Consider the following 24,643-nt stretch of genomic DNA (forward strand, 5'->3'; position numbering starts at 1 on the left):
GCATCACAATGGCAGCTCCGCAGTAACAGCCACCCTGCATCACAATGGCAGCACCGCAGTAACAGCCACCCTGCATCACAATGGCAGCACCGCATTAACAGCCACCCTGCTTCACAATTGCAGCTCCGCAGTAACAGCCACCCAGCATCACAATGGCAGCACTGCATTAACAGCCACCCTGCATCACAATGGCAGCTCCGCAGTAACAGCCATCCTGCATCACAATGGCAGCGTCGCAGTAACAGCCACCCTGCATCACAATGGCAGCACCGCAGTAACAGCCACCCTGCATCACAATGGCAGCACGCATTAACAGCCACCCTGCATCACAATGGCAGCACCGCATTAACAGCCACCCTGCATCACAATGGCAGCACCGCATTAACAGCCACCCTGCATCACAATGGCAGCACCGCATTAACAGCCACCCTGCATCACAATGGCAGCACCGCATTAACAGCCACCCTGCATCACAATGGCAGCACCGCATTAACAGCCACCCTGCATCACAATGGCAGCACCGCATTAACAGCCACCCTGCATCACAATGGCAGCACCGCATTAACAGCCACCCTGCATCACAATGGCAGCACCGCATTAACAGCCACCCTGCATCACAATGGCAGCACCGCAGTAACAGCCACCCTGCATCACAATGGCAGCACCGCATTAACAGCCACCCTGCATCACAATGGCAGCACCGCATTAACAGCCACCCTGCATCACAATGGCAGCACCGCATTAACAGCCACCCTGCATCACAATGGCAGCACGCATTAACAGCCACCCTACATCACAATGGCAGCACCGCAGTAACAGCCACCCTGCATCACAATGGCAGCACCGCATTAACAGCCACCCTGCATCACAATGGCAGCACCGCATTAACAGCCACCCTGCATCACAATGGCAGCACCGCATTAACAGCCACCCTGCATCACAATGGCAGCTCCGCAGTAACAGCCACCCTGCATCACAATGGCAGCACCGCAGTAACAGCCACCCTGCATCACAATGGCAGCACCGCAGTAACAGCCACCCTGCATCACAATGGCAGCACCGCATTAACAGCCACCCTGCATCACAATGGCAGCTCCGCAGTAACAGCCACCCTGCATCACAATGGCAGCTCCGCAGTAACAGCCACCCTGCATCACAATGGCAGCACCGCAGTAACAGCCACCCTGCATCACAATGGCAGCTCCGCAGTAACAGCCACCCTGCATCACAATGGCAGCTCCGCAGTAACAGCCACCCTGCATCACAATGGCAGCACCGCATTAACAGCCACCCTGCATCACAATGGCAGCGTCTCAGTAACAGCCACCCTGCATCACAATGGCAGCACCGCAGTAACAGCCACCCTGCATCACAATGGCAGCTCCACAGTAACAGCCACCCTGCATCACAATGGCAGCTCCGCAGTAACAGCCACCCTGCATCACAATGGCAGCACTGCATTAACAGCCACCCTGCATCACAATGGCAGCTCCGCAGTAACAGCCACCCTGCATCACAATGGCAGCACCGCATTAACAGCCACCCTGCATCACAATGGCAGCTCCGCAGTAACAGCCACCCTGCATCACAATGGCAGCTCCGCAGTAACAGCCACCCTGCATCACAATGGCAGCACCGCAGTAACAGCCACCCTGCATCACAATGGCAGCACCGCAGTAACAGCCACCCTGCATCACAATGGCAGCACCGCAGTAACAGCCACCCTGCATCACAATGGCAGCACCGCAGTAACAGCCACCCTGCATCACAATGGCAGCACCGCAGTAACAGCCACCCTGCATCACAATGGCAGCACCGCAGTAACAGCCACCCTGCATCACAATGGCAGCTCCGCAGTAACAGCCACCCTGCATCACAATGGCAGCTCCGCAGTAACAGCCACCCTGCATCACAATGGCAGCACCGCAGTAACAGCCACCCTGCTTCACAATTGCAGCTCCGCAGTAACAGCCACCCAGCATCACAATGGCAGCATCGCAGTAACAGCCACCCTGCATCACAATGGCAGCTCCACAGTAACAGCCACCCTGCATCACAATAGCAGCGTCGCAGTAACAGCCACCCTGCATCACAATGGCAGCTCCGCAGTAACAGCCACCCTGCATCACAATGGCAGTAACATCTCCATCACTTCACAACCCCTGCAATGATAGGCATGTCACAGAGCAGAGAGAGCATTACATTCATAACAGCATGTCCACACTGTGAGTGCAGAATCCTAAAAGGAACTTTACAAATCAGAAAGCGTTATATTCTATCACCAGCTCTCTTAAACAATGAATGCATACAACCAAATAATTCCAAATCCATTCATTCATTTCACATGTCTACAGACAGAAAATTAGATAAGAATGGTGTTGTTGAGGGATCAATGACGGATTCAGGAGAGGGAGAGAGAGAGAGAGAGAGAGAGAGAGAGAGAGAGAGAGAGAGACAGAGAGAGAGAGAGACAGAGAGAGAGCAAAAGAGAGAGAGCGAAAGAGAGAGAGAGAGACAGAGAGAGAGAGAGAGAGAGAGAGAGAGAGAGAGAGAGAGACAGAGAGAGAGGGAGAGAGAGAGTGAAAGAGAGAGAGAGAGAGACAGAGACAGAGACAGAGAGAGAGACAGAGAGAGAGAGAGAGAGAGAGAGAGAGACAGAGAGAGAGAGAGCGAAAGAGAGAGAGAGAGAGAGAGAGACAGAGACAGAGACAGAGAGAGAGACAGAGAGACAGACAGGGAGATAGACAGAGAGACACATATCTATTGGATGAAATACCACAGTGTGCAATCACAGCAGCAAGACCAACCAACCTGCACATGTCCTCTACTGCATGCTTATTGTTGTTGTTCAATTAATGGTATTTTGACTCTTGATTATTGTTGTTACTGTTGTCCCATTGACAATATTGATTGTTATTATTTTAATTATGTTAATATTGTACATATCCAAAGTAAGCTTTTGCAATAAGTACATTGTTATGTCATGCCAATAAAGCAAATTGAAATCAATTGATACAGAGATAGACACTCACTCCTCTCCACCACTCCAGACAGATGCTGTAAAACCACTGTTCCTATGTGTGTGTGCGTGTGTGTGTGTGTGTGTGTGTGTGTGTGTGTGTGTGTGTGTGTGTGTGTGTGTGTGTGTGTGTGTGTGTGTGTGTGTGTGTGTGTGTGTGTGTGTGTGTGTGTGTGTGTGTGCGTGTGTGTGTGTGTGTGTGTGTGTTTGTGTGTGTGTGTGTGTGTGTGTGTTGTAATAATTCATTATTAACCCCCTCCCCCCCCACACATACAGACCATGACCCCTTGATTATCTCTGTTGGCTTGACGGGACGGGCTGCTCCTTCCCAGTTGGCCTGTTAGCATCTCATTCAGACTAAATCATCTTCTAAACCACAGGACTTCAGCAGATAGAGTCCTCAATGACAACATAGCCATGCTCGCTGAATAGGCTACATGTATCCTGCCTTGAGAGGGAGGAATAGGGGCCACCTTGGTATTGTTTGGTGTAAGAACAGGAGTGATGAAGCAATAATGAGAGGGTTCCCAACATTGTAATAACAAGGTAAACATCTAAACAAAAAAATTGTAATGTGGAGCATTTATAAATGTCTTAGAAGAGGAAAACAGGGACTATGCCTCCAACAGTAAAACAAAACTATACATTCTAGAGATTCTCTGGTATCAATGTTCTGTAATGGAAGGGGATTGCATGTGCGTTAGTTTGCATTGTTCACAGACATCTGAAAGAACTGTTAACAACATGCAACTTTGTTAAATCTGAGCACTGAGTGGTTCGAGTCCATATGAACTACAGTATCTACCTATGACCATATGAACTACAGTATCTACCTATGACCATATGAACTACAGTATCTACCTATGACCATATGAACTAAAGTATCTACCTATGACCATATGAACTACAGTATCTACCTATGACCATATGAACTACAGTATCTACCTATGACCATATGAACTACAGTATCTACCTATGACCATATGAACTACAGTATCTATCTATGACCATATGAACTACATTATCTACCTATGACCATATGAACTACAGTATCTACCTATGACCATATGAACTACAGTATCTACCTATGACCATATGAACTACAGTATCTACCTATGACCATATGAACTACAGTATCTACCTATGACCATATGAACTACATTATCTATCTATGACCATATGAACTACATTATCTACCTATGACCATATGAACTACATTATCTATCTATGACCATATGAACTACATTATCTACCTATGACCATATGAACTACAGTATCTACCTATGACCATATGAACTACAGTATCTACCTATGACCATATGAACTACAGTATCTACCTATGACCATATGAACTACAGTATCTACCTATGACCATATGAACTACAGTATCTACCTATGACCATATGAACTACAGTATCTACCTATGACCATATGAACTACAGTATCTACCTATGACCATATGAACTACAGTATCTACCTATGACCATATGAACTACAGTATCTACCTATGACCAAATGAACTACAGTATCTACCTATGACCATATGAACTACAGTATCTATCTATGACCATATGAACTACAGTATCTACCTATGACCATATGAACTACATTATCTATCTATGACTAAATGAACTACATTATCTATCTATGACCAAATGAACTACATTATCTATCTATGACCATATGAACTACATTATCTATCTATGACCATATGAACTACATTATCTATCTATGACCATATGAACTACATTATCTATCTATGACCATATGAACTACATTATCTATCTATGACTAAATGAACTACATTATCTATCTATGACCAAATGAACTACATTATCTATCTATGACCATATGAACTACATTATCTATCTATGACCATATGAACTACATTATATATCTATGACCATATGAACTACATTATCTATCTATGACCAGATGAACTACATTATCTATCTATGACTAAATGAACTACATTATCTATCTATGACCAAATGAACTACAGTATCTACCTATGACCATATGAACTACAGTATCTATCTATGACCATATGAACTACAGTATCTACCTGTGGGTCTGTCTACCTGTCTATCTCTCTACAGTATCTACCTGTAACATATCTTATCTCATCAGTAGGGATCACACAAAGGCTGGGAACATTGTAATATCAGATATTAGTGGGCCATTGTCTAAATTCAACCTGCTGCAGAATGTAGAGACAAAGAGGGAAAGTGGTGTGTTTTTGGTTTTAATTACTGACCAGCAGTGTTTTACAGCAACGATGGTGGGCGAGGGCTCAACTCTGACACACCAGCACAGGAATGTTTATTTGCTGCAGTTTAGGAGCAATGGTGGCTTACAGGAACTCTGACACATTCCTGTGTCCCTCTCTCTATCACACACACAAACACGCACACACACACACACACACACACACACACACACACATGCACACATGTGAGTGTGCACATGGACACACACATATGCATGCACTTATTGACACACACACACACACACACACACACACACACACACACACACACACACACACACACACACACACACACACACACAACCACCCGACTCTTCTTGCTCCTCTTCACGTTCATTAACACACACCTAAACACCCAATAAACGTTGCATCTCAGACATTAGACATTTCTACCATTGTCATTATCCAACATAGCCAGGGGGACAACACCATGAACCCAGGCTGGCCGGGTCATGTGACATGATACTGTGACTGACTTCCCTAGAAGACGCTAGCACAGCAATCATTCAGTGAGAGACACTTGATGTATCATATCATTGAAGTGTTTCCCCTAGGATTTTTTTCACAAGTGGTGGCAAGACTGTTCTATGAGCGGCTGCGAATTTGATGGCAAGCAACTTTTTTATCAGTTAGTCAAAGTTCTCTGGAGCCATTTCTTCTTTCCCTCCCAGAGTCTGGCAGCCAGACCCTGTAAAGAAGACATTTCTTCTTTCCCTCCCAGAGTCTGGCAGCCGGACCCTGTAAAGAAGACATTTCTTCTTTCCCTCCCAGAGTCTGGCAGCCAGACCCTGTAAAGAAGACATTTCTTCTTTCCCTCCCAGAGTCTGGCAGCCAGTCCCTGTAAAGAAGACATTTCTTCTTTCCCTCCCAGAGTCTGGCAGCCGGACCCTGTAAAGAAGACATTTCTTCTTTCCCTCCCAGAGTCTGGCAGCCGGACCCTGTAAAAAGACATTTCTTCTTTCCCTCCCAGAGTCTGGCAGCCGGACCCTGTAAAAATACATTTCTTCTTTCCCTCCCAGAGTCTGGCAGCCGGACCCTGTAAAGAAGACATTTCTTCTTTCCCTCCCAGAGTCTGGCAGCCGGTCCCTGTAAAGAAGACATTTCTTCTTTCCCTCCCAGAGTCTGGCAGCCGGTCCCTGTAAAGAAGACATTTATTTTGGCACTGGGTTTTTAACAGCAGTGACACAGGGAACAGCCAACCACAGGAGCCACACATCATCCAGTCTGCATGCATGCTGAGAACTGCTGCAACAGGCCCTCTCCAATACACACACACACACAAACAAAAGCACATACACACACACACACACAGAAGGAACGTGTACACACACACACAGACAGAAGGAACGTGTACACACACACAGAATAAAAGTTTAAATAAACATACACACACACACACACAGAAGGAACGTGTACACACACACAGAAGGAACGTATAAACACACACAGACACTGGCTCTGGTGGCCCTAGCCTTTTCTCATTGCTCTGCTCACCCAACTCTGTAATCGCTTCCAGAGGCAGCATTGTCCTGACTTAGATTGGCTGACAATCAGGCGACGTCCCAAAAGGCACCCTATTCCCTACATCGTGCACTATTTTCGACCAGGGCTCTGTAGACCCTGTAGTCAGTCTCTGGTCAAAAGTAGTGCACGATGTAGGGAATAGGGTGTAATTTGGGACGTTACCTATGGCTTGCACCCTCCGAATCTGTCCTCTCTCTTCCACCAACTTTATCAGGATAACATTCAAGTTACTTTTATGTTATTGATGATAGCCAACTGAGCTCAGTAATAGTGTGATATGTCATCATGGCAATGGCCTGCCTAGCCCTTGGCCTAACTAGTCCTGGCCTTAGTGTGAGGCTGTCTCAAATGTAAAACCTTTAAAAAATGGTTAAAAACAGAATACAATTGTAGCCAATGACTTAATAAATGCCATCATCGGTAAAAGCAATTCCCATGTGAAACGCTATTTCCCCCCTAGGTCATCTGACCAGTAACCCACCACCTCCATGTGAATCAGAATAAGAATCAATTTATTCCCCAAGAACATTTACACTTACAAAGAATTTGACTGAGTGAATAGTGCTGCCAGCAAAAGACAAATGTGCAGATAGAGAATAGACAAAGGGATTTAGAGTCCCTAGGATAGAGTATAGACAAAGGGATTTAGAGTCCCTAGGATAGAGTATAGACAAAGGGATTTAGAGTCCCTAGGATAGAGTATAGACAAAGGGATTTAGAGTCCCTAGGATAGAGTATAGACAAAGGGATTTAGAGTCCCTAGGATAGAGTATAGACAAAGGGATTTAGAGTCCCTAGGATAGAGTATAGACAAAGGGATTTAGAGTCCCTAGGATAGAGTATAGACAAAGGGATTTAGAGTCCCTAGGATAGAGTATAGACAAAGGGATTTAGAGTCCCTAGGATAGAGTATAGACAAAGGGATTTAGAGTCCCTAGAAGTGTCTTTGCCTTAGTGCAAAACGAGTAAGAATCATCACCAGACACACAACACATGAAATTAGCACATAAGCAGGACTAATATCATCCTTATGCACAAAAAGCTTATTTATCTCAAACTTTGTGCACAAATTTTCATCCCTGTTAGTGAGCATTTTATCCTTTGTCAAGATAACCTTTCCACCTGACAGGCCACTAAAATGTGCAGTTTTTTCACACAGTACAATGCCACAGTTGTCCAAAGTTTTTGGTGAGCGTGCAATTTGCATGATTACTGCAGGAATGTCCACCAGAGCTGTTGCCAGAGAATTGAATATTAATTTCTCTACCCTAAGCCATTTTAGAGAATTTGGCAATACGTCCAAGCAGCCTCACAACTGCAGACCACGTGTACGGCGTTGTGTGGGCAATTGGTTTGCTAGTGTCAATGTTGTGAACAGAGTGCCCCGTGGTGGCAGTGAGGTTATGCTACGGGCAGGCTTAAGCTACGGAAAACGAACACAATTGCATTTTAATGCACAGCTCCATGTCGCAAGGATCTGTACAAAATTCCCTGAAGCTGAAAATGTCCCAGTTCTTGTGGCCTGCATACTCACCAGACGTGTCACCCATTGAGCATGTTTGGGATGCTCTGGATTTACTTGTACGACAGCGTGTTCCAGTTCCCGCCAATATCCAGCATCTTCGCACAGCCATTGAAGAGGAGTGGGACAACATTCCACAGGCCACAATCAACAGCCTGGTCAACTATATGCAAAGGAGATCTGTCTTGCTACATGAGGCAAATGGTGGTCACACCAGAAACGGACTAATTTTCTGATCCACGCTCCTACATTCTTTTTAAGGTATCTGTGACCAGCATTAAGGTATCTGTGCATATATGTATTCCCAGTCATGTGAAATCCATAGATTAGGACCTAATTAATGTATTTCAATTAACTGATTTCCTTATATGAACAGTAACTCAGTAAAATCTTTAAAAGTGTTGCTTGTTGCGTTTATATTTTTGTTCAGTATGTTAAAGAACATCTGTTCAAGCGTGATCTCATAAATCGGTCAATAGTGACATCAAGTGGACGTTCACACAATACGCACATTGGATGTGCACATGCGCATTGCTCTCCTGTCAGACGGAAGACATGAATTCTCCTCCCATTTCCGGCTCGTTCTCTTTCCACCCTTACGTGACACGATGGTAAGGCTTCTCTGATTCTTCTACAGGCCCAGTCTGTTGAAATGAAGTAAACACACGAAAATACACCACTGGATTGGTCGTTTATGTATAGAAAAAGTAATATGTAATACATTTTTCAGATTTAGTGTTTAAAATGTTTTTTCTATCTAGGAATGATGTGAAATATGGTTAGCTAGTTAGCCGCATGCTGCCACAACAGGCACGCGCTTGATTTGTGTGGCTGTTAGACGACCCCGGTTGCAAACTATCGGAATGCATTGATATAAATTGTCAACCAGGTGATCGGCGCCAAACTGTATATTCAAGCAGAATAATAATCGGTTAGTCTATCGACACAGTTGGTTGGATAGCTAGAAAACAGATAATCAGCAATAATAGATTTTGACGTTGGTTGGCTAGCTAGTAGTAGTTTAGCTTGGAAACTAGCTAAGTTAACGCATTCATGTTTCCTGGGCGCAAACACTTTTAGTGTTTTCGTTATCAGAATAATGTGGCACAGATGAATAGGGGAAATCGATTATATATATATATATACATCGCGTTGAATTTGTATTATCTGATCAGTTCAGGAACGTTGTAAGCCAGGTCCCGAGACTTGGCTTGTTGCTGGCTGTCACATTGTTTTTATAGTGTTAAATCTAACTGTGGCTCCATCTCAGTCCTGGAGTTGTCACAGCCGACCCTGGTTCGATACCGGGCTGTATAACAACCGGCCGTGGCCGTGATTGGGAGTCCCATAGGGCGGAGCACAATCGGCTCAGAATCATCTGGGTTAGGGGAGGGTTTGGCCCGGATAGGCCGTCATTGTAAATAAGAATTTGGTCTTAACTGACTTGGATAGTTAAATAAAGGTTAAGTAAATAACTGATATCTTCTCCCCAGACTAAGAAGAGAAGGAACAATGGCCGTGCCAAGAAGGGACGTGGACATGTCCAGCCCATCCGCTGCACCAACTGTGCCCGGTGCGTTCCCAAGGACAAGGCCATCAAGAAGTTTGTCATCAGAAACATTGTCGAGGCTGCTGCTGTGAGGGACATCACAGAGGCCAGCGTGTTCGATGGTAAGTAGCTGCTGAATGTCAATAAAAACATACAAAATATTGATGTATCCAGTATAAGGAGGGTGGAATGTCAGTCTCTTCAGATTCTGAAATCTGGTTTTTGGAAGTGTTTTTATTTTTATACATCTGTAGCTTTGGGAACATTTTACTGGATGACATGTGAAAGTATCATGAGCTCTACATTTTCCCTGTACACATGTTATGGCTGGATTGAATGCCTCTGTGACCTAGACTACAATGGTTTAATTAATGGCTACTGTAGTATCAATATTCTGGCCTAACTGTGAGGGGTCATTGCTCTAACCCTGCCTTTATTGTTATCTCCCCTCTCCAGCTTACGTGCTGCCCAAACTGTATGTGAAGCTGCACTACTGTGTGAGCTGTGCTATCCACAGCAAGGTGGTGAGGAATCGCTCCACCGAGGCCAGGAAGGACCGCACACCACCACCCCGCTTCAGGCCCAGCGTAAGTTATAGCACTGTGTACTTGGCTATGCCTTTTAACCCCTAGTGAAGTTAAGCATCTCAATAATGCACATCCCTTTACTCAAACGACTGGAAGTACTGGGTTCCATGTGATTGCATAGATTCTGGAAGAGCGTGTTGGGTGGGCTTTCAATCCAAAACCATGTAGTATAAGAATGTCAAGTTAATTTGACATTGACTAGTCAATTCGCAAAATCAACTTATTGATTACAAACCTGAATGCACGATCTGAATCTATTTAAATGAACCTAGTCTGAATCCTGAAGCTCCTATAAGGACAGGAAGTTAAGAGAAAGTAGATTAAAAGCATGTTCTGAATATTTGACTAAACCTATTTATTCTCCCTTCTAGGGTGGTGCCCCAAGACCTCCTCCAAAGCCCATGGGTTAATGTCATTGACCATCCTAGGGATCAATATCATTTTTATGTAAACAAATAAAAGTGATTTAACTGTATGTCTCCGAAGTGTTACATTTGTATACCAACTTGGTAGAAGAGCCATATCAATATCTGCTTTATATTGAATGTCACATTAATGAGAACACAATGTGCAATCAGAACATCATGTATTTTATTGGACATGCGTTACTTAAACAGTGTTAGGTTGCACACCATAAAAGCACTTGATACCAAAAGTAACTTATTTCAAAGAATGAGGCAGTTTCGTGTCTCTTATCTTGAGGTAAATAGTTCTTTGTCATGTTACATTTCTTCTCACAAAATATTTCTACAACATTGCAATTAAATGAAGGCCTAACTATCCTTGAGGTTACTAACCTGCTCCTTCACAGTTCATACAGAATTAATTTGTCATCACACACGTTTTACATTTTAATAATTTAGCAAACTCTTATCCAGAGCGACTTACATGCGCAATTAGGGTTAAGTGTCTTGCTGAAGTGCACATTGGCAGATTTTTTCCCCCCTAGTCGACCTTTTAAATACTGTCCCAAAGCTCTTAACTGCTAGGCTACCTGCCACTGGAAAGGATAAATAAGAATCTGATAATTACATTTTCTCACTCATATGTCATAGAATTATCCTATGTACATCAAGTGCATTCACAGTACAATAGATATTAATTTGTTCACATGATAAAAACAGAAAACATTTCACATAAAATACTGAATTTGGTCTCAAACATTGTTCACCAGTCCCCACACTGCGATGGGAAACAAATACATTTGAGGTTTTCGGTTGCTTTAAAATCACAGGAGGTAACCTTTTCTGGACCAATGGGTTGCTTACGCTGTGGCTGGACTTGGGATATAGCTGAAGCTGATCACATCTACCAAGGCTATGCTAAATGTGTCACACTACAACATATAGATATTCACATAACTATACAAAAGTGATAAACTTCATAAAAATAGGCTGAAATATTTTAAGTACTTTTCTCACTGTCCATTTGTGCAACTGGAGTCAACCCATCAAGACATTGTCCTTGTTTCCTGAACCATTCAGTGCGAAATTACAATGTTCTGTGGATGTTCACATCTGAGTCACCTCTAAATTAGGATGGAGACGACAACCTTAGTCACAATGGTTAGGGCCCTGTGTTTTGGTTAATCATGTTATATGACCTGGATTTGAACCTTTATTTTAAGCCTTTTCCAGAAATGAGAATTCGATGACAATTGTCTGAGGACAGTGCTGGACCATCTGACATAAAAGAAAAGGGACAGTTTGATGAAAAAGCTTTAAATAAAGGTCATGTGACATGATTAACCAAACAAGGCCCTAACAATGGTCAATTCAGCACCAATTTTAAGAGGAGAGGGACAGACCAATTAGAGTACCCAGTTCTGTAGATGACCCCTTTTCATAAATAAGACCCTATAAAAAAAACACTTTGTCTGGTTTAAAGAGCATTCTTCCTATACAAAGTCATTTTTTAAAAAGCATTACATTGTAATTTATCAGTGCAATCTCAGGAGGAAAAATAGATGAACATATCAAGAATATTTCAAGGACAGTTTTTTTCCATTTTCGTAACATTGCAAAAATCTGAAACTTTCTGTCCAAATACTATGTGGAAATGCTAATCCATGCTTTTGTCACTTGTAGATTAGACTAATGCAACGATCTACTCTCAGGCTACCCAGATAAAGCACTAAATAAACTTCAGTTAGTGCTAAACACGGCTGCTAGAATCTTGACTAGAACCACCAAAAAAATATATCATATTACTCCAGTGCTAGCCTCTCTACACTGGCTTCCTGTTAAGGCTGGGTTGATTTCAAGGTTTTACTGCTAACCTACAAAGCATTACATGGGCTTGCTCCTATCTATCTTTCCGATTTGGTCCTGCCGTTCATACGTACGCTACGGTCACAAGACGCAGGCCTCCTAATTGTCCCTAGAATTTCTAAGCAAACAGCTGGAGGCAGGACTTTCTCCTATAGAGCTCCATTTTTATGGAATGGTCTGCCTACCCATGTGAGAGACACAGACTTGGTCTCGACCTTTAAGTCTTTATTGAAGACTCATCTCTTCAGTAAGTCCTATGATTGAGTGTAGTCTGGCCCAGGGGTCTGAAGGTGAACGAAAAGGCACTGGAGCGACGAACTGCCCCTGCTGTCTCTGCCTGACCTGTTCCACTCTCCACTGGGATTCTCTGACTTTATTATGGGGGCTGAGTCACTGGCTTACTGGTGCTCTTCCATACCGTCCCTAGGAGGGCTGAGTCACTGGCTTACTGGTGCTCTTCCATGCCGTCCCTAGGAGGGGTGCATCACTTAAGTAGGTTGAGTCACTGACGTGATCTTCCTGTCTGGGTTGGCGCCCCCCTCAGGTTCGTACTGTGGGGGAGATCTTCGTGGGCTTTACTCAGCCTTGTCTCAGGGTAGTAAGTTGGTGGTTTGAAGATATACCTCTAATGGTGTGGGGGCTGTGCTTTGGCAGAGTGGATGGGGTTGAACATATTGGCAACGCACTGTTATAATCTACACTCGGCACAGCCAGAAGAGGACTGGCCACCCCTCAGAACCTGGTTCCTCTCTAGGTTTCTTCCTAGGTTCCTGCCTTTCTAGGGAGTTGTTTCTAGCCACCGTGCTTCTACACCTGCATTGCTTGCTGTTTGGGGTTTTAGGCTGGGTTTCTGTACAGCCCTTTGTGACATCAGCTGATGTAAGAAGGGCTTTATAAATACATTTGACTGATTGATTGAATACCCTCCAAAGTTAAAAGTAGTTTTCACGTCACGCTATTATCACATTCAAGCCAATAATCTAGAAGTGCAATCCTCCATTAAATGTAGCAGCCTCGTCTACCTGACCACCTCAGTCGAGCCCTCTCCATCACTGGACATGGGTCAACAGTCTGATCTAGACCAGTATTATAAGGCCCCTATTAGCTTTCTTCTTAATCTCCATGGTTAAAATCTGTAACCATCCACAGTGAAGGATCCACATCACCTAAGGCAGGATATTTCATGTTCATAATGTCCTTTACACATGATCACATACTCCGTCATTACATTAACAGTTGTAAACAATATGCCTTCTCTCAGTCACAACAAGATCATCCTGGGTTACTTCTATGTAACAGTTAAGGCAATGGGTGTCTCTGTGTGTAATCTGGTGCAGAACAAGCAGCCCATGTCACCTCAAAGAAGCAGACACCCCTGCCTTTCCCTCGCCCCACCCACCCCCTTCACCCCCAGCCGGTCTCAATTCACTCCCACTCCCTTGTAATGTGGAAGCAATACAGTGAAATCTCCACCACTACACTGATTATACCTATCCAGATCCTTCAGATGTGTAAACATTGAAGGGGAAGGGCTAAGGGGTAGGGCAGTTGGGACCGACTCTCCCCCTTCGCTCCCGTCCTCAGCCCACCTGGTGCTCCTGTCCTCAGCCCACCTGGTGCTCCTGTCCTCAGCCCACCTGGTATTCCCGTCCTCAGCCCACCTGGTACTCCTGTCCTCAGCCCACCTGGTACTCCTGTCCTCAGCCCACCTGGTACTCCTGTCCTCAGCCCACCTGGTGCTCCTGTCCTCAGCCCACCTGGTGCTCCTGTCCTCAGCCCACCTGGTACTCCTGTCCTCAGCCCACCTGGTACTCCCGTCCTCAGCCCACCTGGTGCTCCTGTCCTCAGCCCACCTGGTGCTCCCGTCCTCAGCCCACCTGGTGCTCCTGTCCTCAGCCCACCTGGTGCTCCTGTCCTCAGCCCACCTGGTACTCCCGTCCTCAGCCCACCTGGTGCTCCCATCCTCAGCCCACCTGGTGCTCCCCGCGGATGATGTGCGAGGTGAACTGGTAGCGGTTGCAGCTGCAGTGGCCACAGACGTTGCACTGGAAAGGCTGGTGGAATCCGTGGCAGCCCATGTGGATGGTGAACATCACGTGGTCCAGGAAGAACATGCGACAGTGCTCACAGCGGAATGACCGCACCGCTCGTCCCTCCCTGTCCACCAGCTGTACCTGTATCGAAGTTTCCCCGGAGATGGATGGTGACCCTGGACCAGGGCTCCCCGATCCCTTCACAGTGGTGGGGATGGTGGTGTCGGTGTACCCTCTCTCCCTCTCTATATCTGGGTCTTGGGCGTGTCTGGGATTGGGGTTTGGACGGCGGTCGCGATGGCTGCTGGGCAGGGCTGGGGCTACGTACTGAAGGTTAGGGAGGAAGTGGTGGTTGTTGGAGTTGCTGGTTGGAGCTGTAACACCGGTGCTCTGCTGCTCCTCTGCTTTGCTCTCTGTGTCGGACTTGTCTTTGAAATCATGGCAGCCATTGCTGGGGCCATTGCTGTAGCCATTGCTGACCGTGGGGCTCTGACCTGAGGGTATGTCCTTGTGTCCCTCGCCTGCTTCCCGTCCAGCGAGCTCCACAAACCTGGCCGCTACCCCACCTCCACGCCCACCTACGGCTCCATTGACCTGGGGACCCAGAGGAATCGGGTGGCTATAAACAGAGCTGCTGACTGGGCTGGGGTCAGACAGGCAGGCAGAGTAGGGCAGGGGCAGGGCCAGCTGAGGTGGCTCAGACCCAGGGTCGCCATCACCTCCATACATGTGGAGATACCTGCCCCCCATCCCCACTAACCCTGCATCACCAGCCTCTCCCTCAAGGTGAGAGTTGGGTGCAGAGTGCAGGTCCCCATCCTTTTCCTTTTCAGGACCAGGGGATAGTTCAGAAGTTATATCAGGCTCGTTGAGCCTCATGTGCTTTTCTCCTGTAAAGAAAAGCGCACATCAGTGTTGACAACCTCAGAATCATAAGACTATCGTCATGTTACAGCACTGTTGGGTTTCAATACCTTCAGGAACATGGACATATATAAACAAGGGAAAACTCACCCAGAAACTTCTGTGGAGTGGACCTCTTGCGTTTGGTGATGGTGTTCACCAGTCTGTCTATAAAAGACAGTTTCTCAGTGGACGGCTGGAGGACAGCCTCTGGCTCAGACATCGGCTCCATACCTGGGGACAAAACACAACAGACTCTGTTCAAATACACATTGACATCAGAATGCAAAAACAGATGTATTTTCTGGTTCACATTGACTTTGTCCAGTGAGCTCAGACTGAACTAACACAACATGAAAGAGCAAAGTGTATTTCTGTAATCTTGTGTTTGTGTGGATGATGACAGTCAATGTGTGTCACCCTGTATATTTGACATTAAGAGTCTGTGTGTATGTTACCCTGTGCAGTGTGTTCAGTGCTGAGTGCTGGCTGATGGTTCTGTAGACACTTTAGGTAGTTGTGGCAGCGTTCAAGGTGTTCTTCCAGGGTGATCTGTTGCTTGTAGCTACGACCACAGTAACTGCACTTGTAAGGTTTACCCACTGTCAGAGAGGGCACTGCAGCACAGAAACACATCAATTCATGGGTCAGTCAATGGGTCACCCATGCTTCTCTTTTGGTCTGTTTTCTACAAAATATGACCAGACTATTGATATTGTGTCCTAGGAAAGTTAGTTATTTCTGAAAGTAAGTCAAATAAAAAGTTACATGTAGTTGTGCATAATTTAAGTTTTATTACATCCTTTAATACTTATTCATGACCTAGACGTTAGCCTACCATATGGAAAAGCATGAGAATACAATATGAATCTTGTATGGCAGAAGTAGATTATTTGCACAAAAATCTAGTAAGAATCAGGTAAGATACAAATACATGGTTTGTATGTATATTCTATGTCAATATTGAAATGGTGTATGTTTGCCCTTGTATGACATATTAGTGGCCACTTTCCTACATGGATATTGTATGACATATGAGACAAAATATGATTTATATAAGTCATCTATGAATTTTATAACAAAAGTGTATTGTTTTTATACACTGAGTATACCAAACACTAGGAACACCTCCCTAACATTGAGTTGCGCCGCCCTCAATTCAACACCATTAGCTCTGACAAATTGAAAACCCTAGTCATTGGCGACTCCATTAACTGCAGTATTAGACTTAAAACTAATCATCCAGCGATCATACACTGTTTACCAGGGGGCAGGGCTACTGACGTTAAGGCTAACCTGAAGATGGTGCTGGCTAAAGCTAAAACTGGCGAGTGTAAAGAGTATAGGGATATTGTTATCCACGCCGGCACCAACGATGTTAGGATGAAACAGTCAGAGGTCACCAAGCACAACATAGCTTCAGTGTGTAAATCAGCTAGAAAGATGTGTCGGCATCAAGTTATTGTCTCTCGTGTCTCTGTGAATGGTTTGTCCTCTGACAAATCAACTGTACATTTCAGTGTTCCTCAAGGTTCCGTTTTAGGACCACTATTGTTTTCACTATATATTTTACCTATATATTTTTCAATGAAACATGGTGAAGCCCCAAAATTGCCCTCGCTAGAAACCTGTGTTTCAGACATAAGGAAGTGGATAGCTGCAAACTTTCTACTTTTAAAATCGGAGAAAACAGAGACGCTTGTTCTAGGTCCCAAGAAACAAATAGATCTTCTGTTGAATCTGACAATTAATCTTGATGGTTGTACAGTCGTCTCAAATGAAACTGTGAAGGACCTCGGCGTTAATCTGGACCCTGATCTCTCTTTTGACGAACATATTAAGACTGTTTCAAGGACAGCTTTTTTCCATCTACGTAACATTGCAAAAATCAGAAACTTTCTGTCCAAAAATGATGCAGAAAAATTAATCCATGCTTTTGTTACTTCTAGGTTAGACTACTGCAATGCTCTACTTTCCGGCTACCCGGATAAAGCACTAAATAAACTTCAGTTAGTGCTAAATACGGCTGCTAGAATCCTGACAGGAACCAAACATTTTTATCATATTACTCCAGTGATAGCCTCCCTACACTGGCTTCCTGTTAAGGCAAGGGCTGATTTCAAGGTTTTACTGCTAACCTACAAAGCATTACATGGGCTTGCTCCTACCTATCTTTCCGATTTGGTCCTGCCGTACATACAGTGGGGCAAAAAAGTATTTAGTCAGCCACCAATTGTCTAAGTTCTCCCACTTAAAAAGACGAGAGAGGCCTGTAATTGTCATCATAGGTACACTTCAACTATGACAGACAAAATGAGAAAAAAAATCCAGAAAATCACATTGTAGGATTTTTAATGAATTTATTTGCAAATTGTGGTGAAAATAAGTATTTGGTCACCTACAAACAAGAAAGATTTCTGGCTCTCACAGACCTGTAACTTCTTCTTTAAATTGAATAATTTTGCACGCCCAATTTTTCAGTTTTTGATTTGTTAAAAAAGTTTGAAATATCCAATAAATGTCGTTCCACTTCATGATTGTGTCCCACTTGTTGTTGATTCTTCACAAAAAAATACAGTTTTATATCTTTATGTTTGAAGCCTGAAATGTGGCAAAAGGTCGCAAAGTTCAAGGGGGCCGAATACTTTCGCAAGGCACTGTATATACTGTATTTTATACCATCTATTGCACCTTGCCTATGCCGATCGGCCATCGCTCATCCATATATTTATCAGTACATATTCTTATTCACCACTTTAGATTTGTGTGTATTAGGTAGTTGTTAGGAAATTGTTAGATTACATGTTAGATATTACTGCACTTTCGGAACTAGAAGCAGAAGCATTTTGCTACACTTGCAATAACATCTGCTAACCATGTGTATGTGACCAATCAGATATGATTTGATTTGATTTATATAATACATGGAACATTTTTGTTATGTGTAAATGTTACCCACCCATATAAGTAATATATTACAAGAATCTTCTATGAATTTTCTCAGTGTATTTGCTACCGTATGTATTACTAACATGTTCCAGGTATAACCTATATAAGAATCTTGTTTGTGTGTGTGTGTGTGTGTGTGTGTGTGTGTGTGTGTGTGTGTGTGTGTGTGTGTGTGTGTGTGTGTGTGTGTGTGTATATATATATATATATATATATATATATCTTTTCCATATGGGTATGGACTCCCCCTTCTCTGTGAATTCCAGAAATTGTTCTCTGTTCCACACCTTTGACGTTTTAAAAGACCCAACTTGCCACCGCAATGTTCCACCTTTACCGAGCAGTCAGAGACTGACGTCATTTCGCCGAAATCTGAGGTTTGCAAGTTAGCTTTTCTTTGAAACTGAAATTATTTGTTCAGAACAGCAGGCCCACCTTGCTCTGCCTTTCTCTATCAACACCTGTTGAATGCATGTCTTCATTAAATTGAAAAACACCAACAGGACATCCTGTTTTGAATACATTTAAATGTCATATTTTGCACGTGTGGTAAAGTACATTCCTGTAAAGACAATAGATATTTGTCTATTTCCTCTGAGCCCCATTCTAGAGAGATGAATGGACTTTTTTGCAAGAAATATATGATTTTGTTATTCTAAATCCAATTGGACCCCAAAAAATTATTGAATTGAAGACACTGTGAGAACAGATGACTCGCTATTACAATACACTGTAATTACACAACACAGTGGGACTGCGGCTGGTAGCAGCTCTATTCCCCATCTAGTCCCACTGAGCCCACTTAGAGCCCAAATGGTCTTACCAGTTTCCTGGCTTGACATTAGAAAGCAGGCTACTGTGTCTTACCAGTGTGTGTGCGGATGTGTCCAGAGAGTGCGTCCCGGCGGCGACAGGCGTAGTTACAGAAGGGACATTTAAAGGGTTTCTCTCCAGAGTGCAGCTTTATGTGGCGCAGCAGGTTCCCTTTCTGGGTGAAGGAGGCTCCACACTGGGTACACTGGAACGGACGCTCACCTGACAACAACATGGACAGTCTTTTTTTCCAAATCCTACTATCACCTTGGAACAAAGCAGTGTAGCAATATTCAGTCAAAATGTATGGACCATATGGACACCATGTAAAGAAAAGTCAAAGGGATCATGTTGATGAGGAACACAAAGACCTATCGGGCTTGGGGTCAATACAGTTTTCAGTTCAGGAAACTGAATAGAAACTTTCCCGTTGTCTTCTAGGGGGATTTTTCAACCTACTCTGTTGTCTGTTTATCTGGTCTCACCTGTGTGGATGCGCTTGTGCACCATCAGTACATTGGGCCCGATACAGTTCATTCCACACACGTCACATTGGAGCTTCCCATTGGGCAGTCGGATGGGACCAGGGGATGCAGGCTGAGGACTGGCCAGCTCCCCGTAACCACTTCCTGCACTCCCTCGACCCACCCTTCCTCCCAGCTCTCCACTCCCGTCTTCTATTGTGTCCTCTCTGTCATCACTCTCTCCTTTTCTCCTCTCTGGCTGTAGAGCACCAACAGGCTCATTTTCACTGTCCTCCTCTACCTTAATAGAGTTCACTGGGTAGAGTGGAGACAGGGGAGAGAAACTTTGTTCAAAACCTTCATCATAACTTAGCATATGGAACGATATAGGGAAAGGGATGGGAAATGTGTTTTGTTTTATTGCAATTAAGTAAATCTTTATAAATTGAAATACCAAAATATATCATATGGAAATAATTCCTCAAGTGAGATAACTGCTGGTGTTCTTTATAACTTTCAGTCAGTTTTGCATGTGATATATTATACAGTACATTCAATAGGTTCTATACTGTAGATACACAGATAAGAGACTTAAAAAGATGACTGACCACCGAGAGATTGGTTGAGAGAGGACTGTTGAGTTCTCACGGCCGGAACCCTCAGACCTCCACAGAAATCACCATGCTCCGTCGCTGTCTCTCCTCCACTGGCTGTGAAGTGAACACAATGTAATTGTGATTTTTTAAAACCTTGTTTCTATTGAACATGCCATACAAATAAAGGCATTTTAAATGATTATATGAAGAGTGCCTTGGTCCTCCTTTCTTTTTGAACACAATGTAATGTTGGGACATTTGATGCCATTTTATGTTCTTATACTGGATACACTGCCTGTCCTTTAGGACACCTACAACACCAGGTGTTGCAGGAAGGCCAAGTAGATCATCAGCGTCCCCATCCACCCGAGCCATGGCCTGTTCTCCCCATTTCCATCACTCAGACGCGGGCAGTATAGGAGCATCATGGCAACTGTCAGTCTGGCCAATAGCTTTTACCCTCAGACCATCAGGCTGCTGAATAGTCAGCTACCTGCTCTCCCTGTCCCCATCATTACATTGTTAATATGTATATATAATTATTTATATTATTATCTATTTTTATTATATTGGTAATGTTTTATTTCATTTTGTCCTGCATTGTTGTATCTCGGAGGTCAACAATTTCACTGTACCCTGTAATTACATCTGCAACCCTGTACATGTGACTATTAAACTCTCTAATCTATCCAGTCTTTAAAATACTTTTAGTTTTCTGCTTACCTGACATATATGAATGTCCATTGCAGTCATCAGCATTCATTCTCTCACCAGCTGCCTGTGGCACAGAGACAACAACAGACAAGTCAGAGCAAAGATATGGTCCAACTCATGAGATATCCTAGCATACAACAATCTTCATCTTATCTTAAGTACACCCACCTGTCCTAAAACAACAACAAAAAATGCCATTTTGGATACCATTGTATGATGCTCACCATGTTAAATGTATCCTTTGCAGTAGATTTATTTAGATTCAAATATGTCTGAAGCCCAATGTAAAGCTGCAATAAATGCAGTATTCAATTGTTTCACACAAGTCTTTGTATTGTGCGTCTAACTGGTACTTTGCTCTAGTCTATCTTTCTAGATTCACCTATCCTCAGTTGCCAGGAAATGCACATATGAGAAGATCAACATTTATAGTCAGTAACTGCTTGAACTGCCCTCCCTCCTACACCTACACATACCCAGGAAATGTGGGGTATAAGTTTGATCGCATTTCTCTGGTTTATCATCATGGTAGGTATATCAATTATAACATTTCATTAGTTTCATATATTTTAAACATTGCATGGATATTCTAATCAGAAACAAAGGTAACATTTTGGTTACTGAGTGAGCCTGACGGGGTCATCGTAAAACCAATCATCCATTAGCAAAAGAAGACATTGGAGCAGTAGACAACAGGGGCATAGCCGCAGGAAGATGTTTTGAGTTTCGGGGGGAGTTGGGGACAGAATCTATAATCACATTTGAGTAGTGACATACAGTTGAGCAGACACATGTTTAGGATTTCCACAGGCCTCGTATAAATACATTTCATGCTATTCTATGTCATTTACATGATAGAAGACATTAGTAGAATATTTTTTCATACCACACAAATGACCAAATGCAAGTAGGATACAATTTTTGTCCCTTCTTATTTATAATAATTAGTTTTATCATTATTATTATTGTATTTCATTGTTATTATTGTAGACCTGTTTATTAATCTAAACCAGTTTTTTAAATTTGCAAAACATAATTTGTTTCATTCTGTTGAGACATTTTTGTTGGCTAAATGAAGTTAAATCTGTATTTTTTATTGTGTGCTCTATATTCAGTTGAAGTTATAAGTAGACCTTTTGTCAAATAAATATCATTAGCCTATTGCTATCATTTGTGGGTTTACAGGAGGCACTAGCCTTTTTTGGTAGTTGCTGCAATCTAGCCTGTTCAAAACTTTTGTGAAGGTTTAAACCAGTTTGCAAGTGTTTGGTTTCATTCTGTTGAGCCATTTGCTTTGGCCAAATTAAGTTCCAACTGTAACGTTGTGTTTGCTGTTATACAGTAATATCCTGCTCGTATTTTCGCTATAAACAATGGCTTGACTTACTTTTGATAAAAGTAAGTCTTTTGATATTAATACAGTTTGGAAACTTTTGTGAAGATTTGGTGTGGCTTTTAGCCTACACTGCAGGCCTATGATATGAAGACATTGTCCACCGGCAAACAGTATAATGCTTATCTTTCAAAAAGAAAAAGAAAAACGAAATAGCCTCCTTCTGTACGCCTATATCTGTATAGCCTATCTAACAAGGATAAAGAAACGCATGTTGGTGTCGTAGCATGCTGCCGGCATCTCTCTCTCTCTCTGTGGCTAGGCCTAAGCTTCTCTTTGTTTATATTTGTTATATATTAATATCATACAGCCTATAGGCCTATGCATACAATGCGCTGATGCATTTAGTGCTCAAATCTCTGACAGCTGAACAGTGAGGTGGACAAGTATTGTTTTATGAAAGTAAAAACCAAGAAAAAAATAGGCTATAAAGTTTTGCATATGCTACACATCAAAACACAAGGAATAGTGTTTTTGTAATTTGTTATAGGCTGTTTTAAGGACATGTAAATGTGGCTCATTTGGTCAAAATCCCAAATTTATTGATAGCGTGTCAGGCGCCACATTTTACAAAAGGAAACACACACACATAAGTTAATTTTATAGACTAGTGCAGCCTATACTATATATATATATATAGTATAGGCTGCACTAGTCTATATATACACACACACACACATATATACAGTGCCTTGCGAAAGTATTCGGCCCCCTTGAACTTTGCGACCTTTTGCCACATTTCAGGCTTCAAACATAAAGATATAAAACTGTATTTTTTTGTGAAGAATCAACAACAAGTGGGACACAATCATGAAGTGGAACGACATTTATTGGATATTTCAAACTTTTTTAACAAATCAAAAACTGAAAAATTGGGCGTGCAAAATTATTCAGCCCCCTTAAGTTAATACTTTGTAGCGCCACCTTTTGCTGCGATTACAGCTGTAAGTCGCTTGGGGTATGTCTCTATCAGTTTTGCACATCGAGAGACGGACATTTTTTCCCATTCCTCCTTGCAAAACAGCTTGAGCTCAGTGAGGTTGGATGGAGAGCATTTGTGAACAGCAGTTTTCAGTTATTTCCACAGATTCTCGATTGGATTCAGGTCTGGACTTTGACTTGGCCATTCTAACACCTGGATATGTTTATTTTTGAACCATTCCATTGTAGATTTTGCTTTATGTTTTGGATCATTGTCTTGTTGGAAGACAAATCTCCGTCCCAGTCTCAGGTCTTTTGCAGACTCCATCAGGTTCTTCCAGAATGGTCCTGTATTTGGCTCCATCCATCTTCCCATCAATTTTAACCATCTTCCCTGTCCCTGCTGAAGAAAAGCAGGCCCAAACCATGATGCTGCCACCACCATGTTTGACAGTGGGTATGGTGTGTTCAGGGTGATGAGCTGTGTTGCTTTTACGCAAAACATAATGTTTTGCATTGTTGCCAAAAAGTAAAATTTTGGTTTCATCTGACCAGAGCACCTTCTTCCACATGTTTGGTGTGTCTCCCAGGTGGCTTGTGGCAAACTTTAAACAACACTTTTTATGGATATCTTTAAGAAATGGCTTTCTTCTTGCCACTCTTCCAAGGCCAGATTTGTACAATATACGACTGATTGTTGTCCTATGGACAGAGTCTCCCACCTCAGCTGTAGATCTCTGCAGTTCATCCAGAGTGATCATGGGCCACTTGGCTGCATCTCTGATCAGTCTTCTCCTTGTATGAGCTGAAAGTTTAGAGGGACGGCCAGGTCTTGGTAGATTTGCAGTGGTCTGATACTCCTTCCATTTCAATATTATCGCTTGCACAGTGCTCCTTGGGATGTTTAAAGCTTGGGAAATCTTTTTGTATCCAAATCCGGCTTTAAACTTTTTCACAACAGTATGTCGGACCTGCCTGGTGTGTTCCTTGTTCTTCATGATGCTCTCTGCGCTTTTAACGGACCTCTGAGACTATCACAGTGCAGGTGCATTAATACGGAGACTTGATTACACACAGGTGGATTGTATTTATCATCATTAGTCATTTAGGTCAACAT

At 43.2% G+C, this 24,643-nt stretch overlaps 2 protein-coding genes across 2 annotated transcripts; one reads left to right on the forward strand and one right to left on the reverse strand.

Moving 5' to 3' along the window:
* Window positions 1–8,844: 8,844 nt before the first annotated feature.
* LOC110532705 (ribosomal protein S26) lies at window positions 8,845–10,945 on the forward strand. Its single transcript, XM_021616801.2, has 4 exons — window positions 8,845–8,945; window positions 9,828–10,005; window positions 10,340–10,470; window positions 10,842–10,945. The coding sequence occupies exons 1-4, from the start codon at window positions 8,859–8,861 to the stop codon at window positions 10,878–10,880; spliced, it is 435 nt and encodes a 144-aa protein (XP_021472476.2). The 5' UTR covers window positions 8,845–8,858; the 3' UTR covers window positions 10,881–10,945.
* Window positions 10,946–13,276: 2,331 nt separating this feature from the next.
* On the reverse strand, window positions 13,277–21,604 carry LOC110532704 (zinc finger protein Eos-like). Its single transcript, XM_021616800.2, has 8 exons — window positions 21,437–21,604; window positions 21,222–21,276; window positions 20,511–20,612; window positions 19,924–20,217; window positions 19,493–19,660; window positions 16,135–16,293; window positions 15,788–15,910; window positions 13,277–15,663 (listed from the first exon to the last, which is right to left on the reverse strand). The coding sequence occupies exons 1-8, from the start codon at window positions 21,437–21,439 to the stop codon at window positions 14,705–14,707; spliced, it is 1,863 nt and encodes a 620-aa protein (XP_021472475.2). The 5' UTR covers window positions 21,440–21,604; the 3' UTR covers window positions 13,277–14,704.
* Between the last annotated feature and the right edge of the window lie 3,039 nt (window positions 21,605–24,643).

The sequence above is a fragment of the Oncorhynchus mykiss genome, chromosome 9 (genome assembly GCF_013265735.2).
Source record: "Oncorhynchus mykiss isolate Arlee chromosome 9, USDA_OmykA_1.1, whole genome shotgun sequence".
In the NCBI taxonomy this organism is placed as follows: domain Eukaryota; kingdom Metazoa; phylum Chordata; class Actinopteri; order Salmoniformes; family Salmonidae; genus Oncorhynchus; species Oncorhynchus mykiss.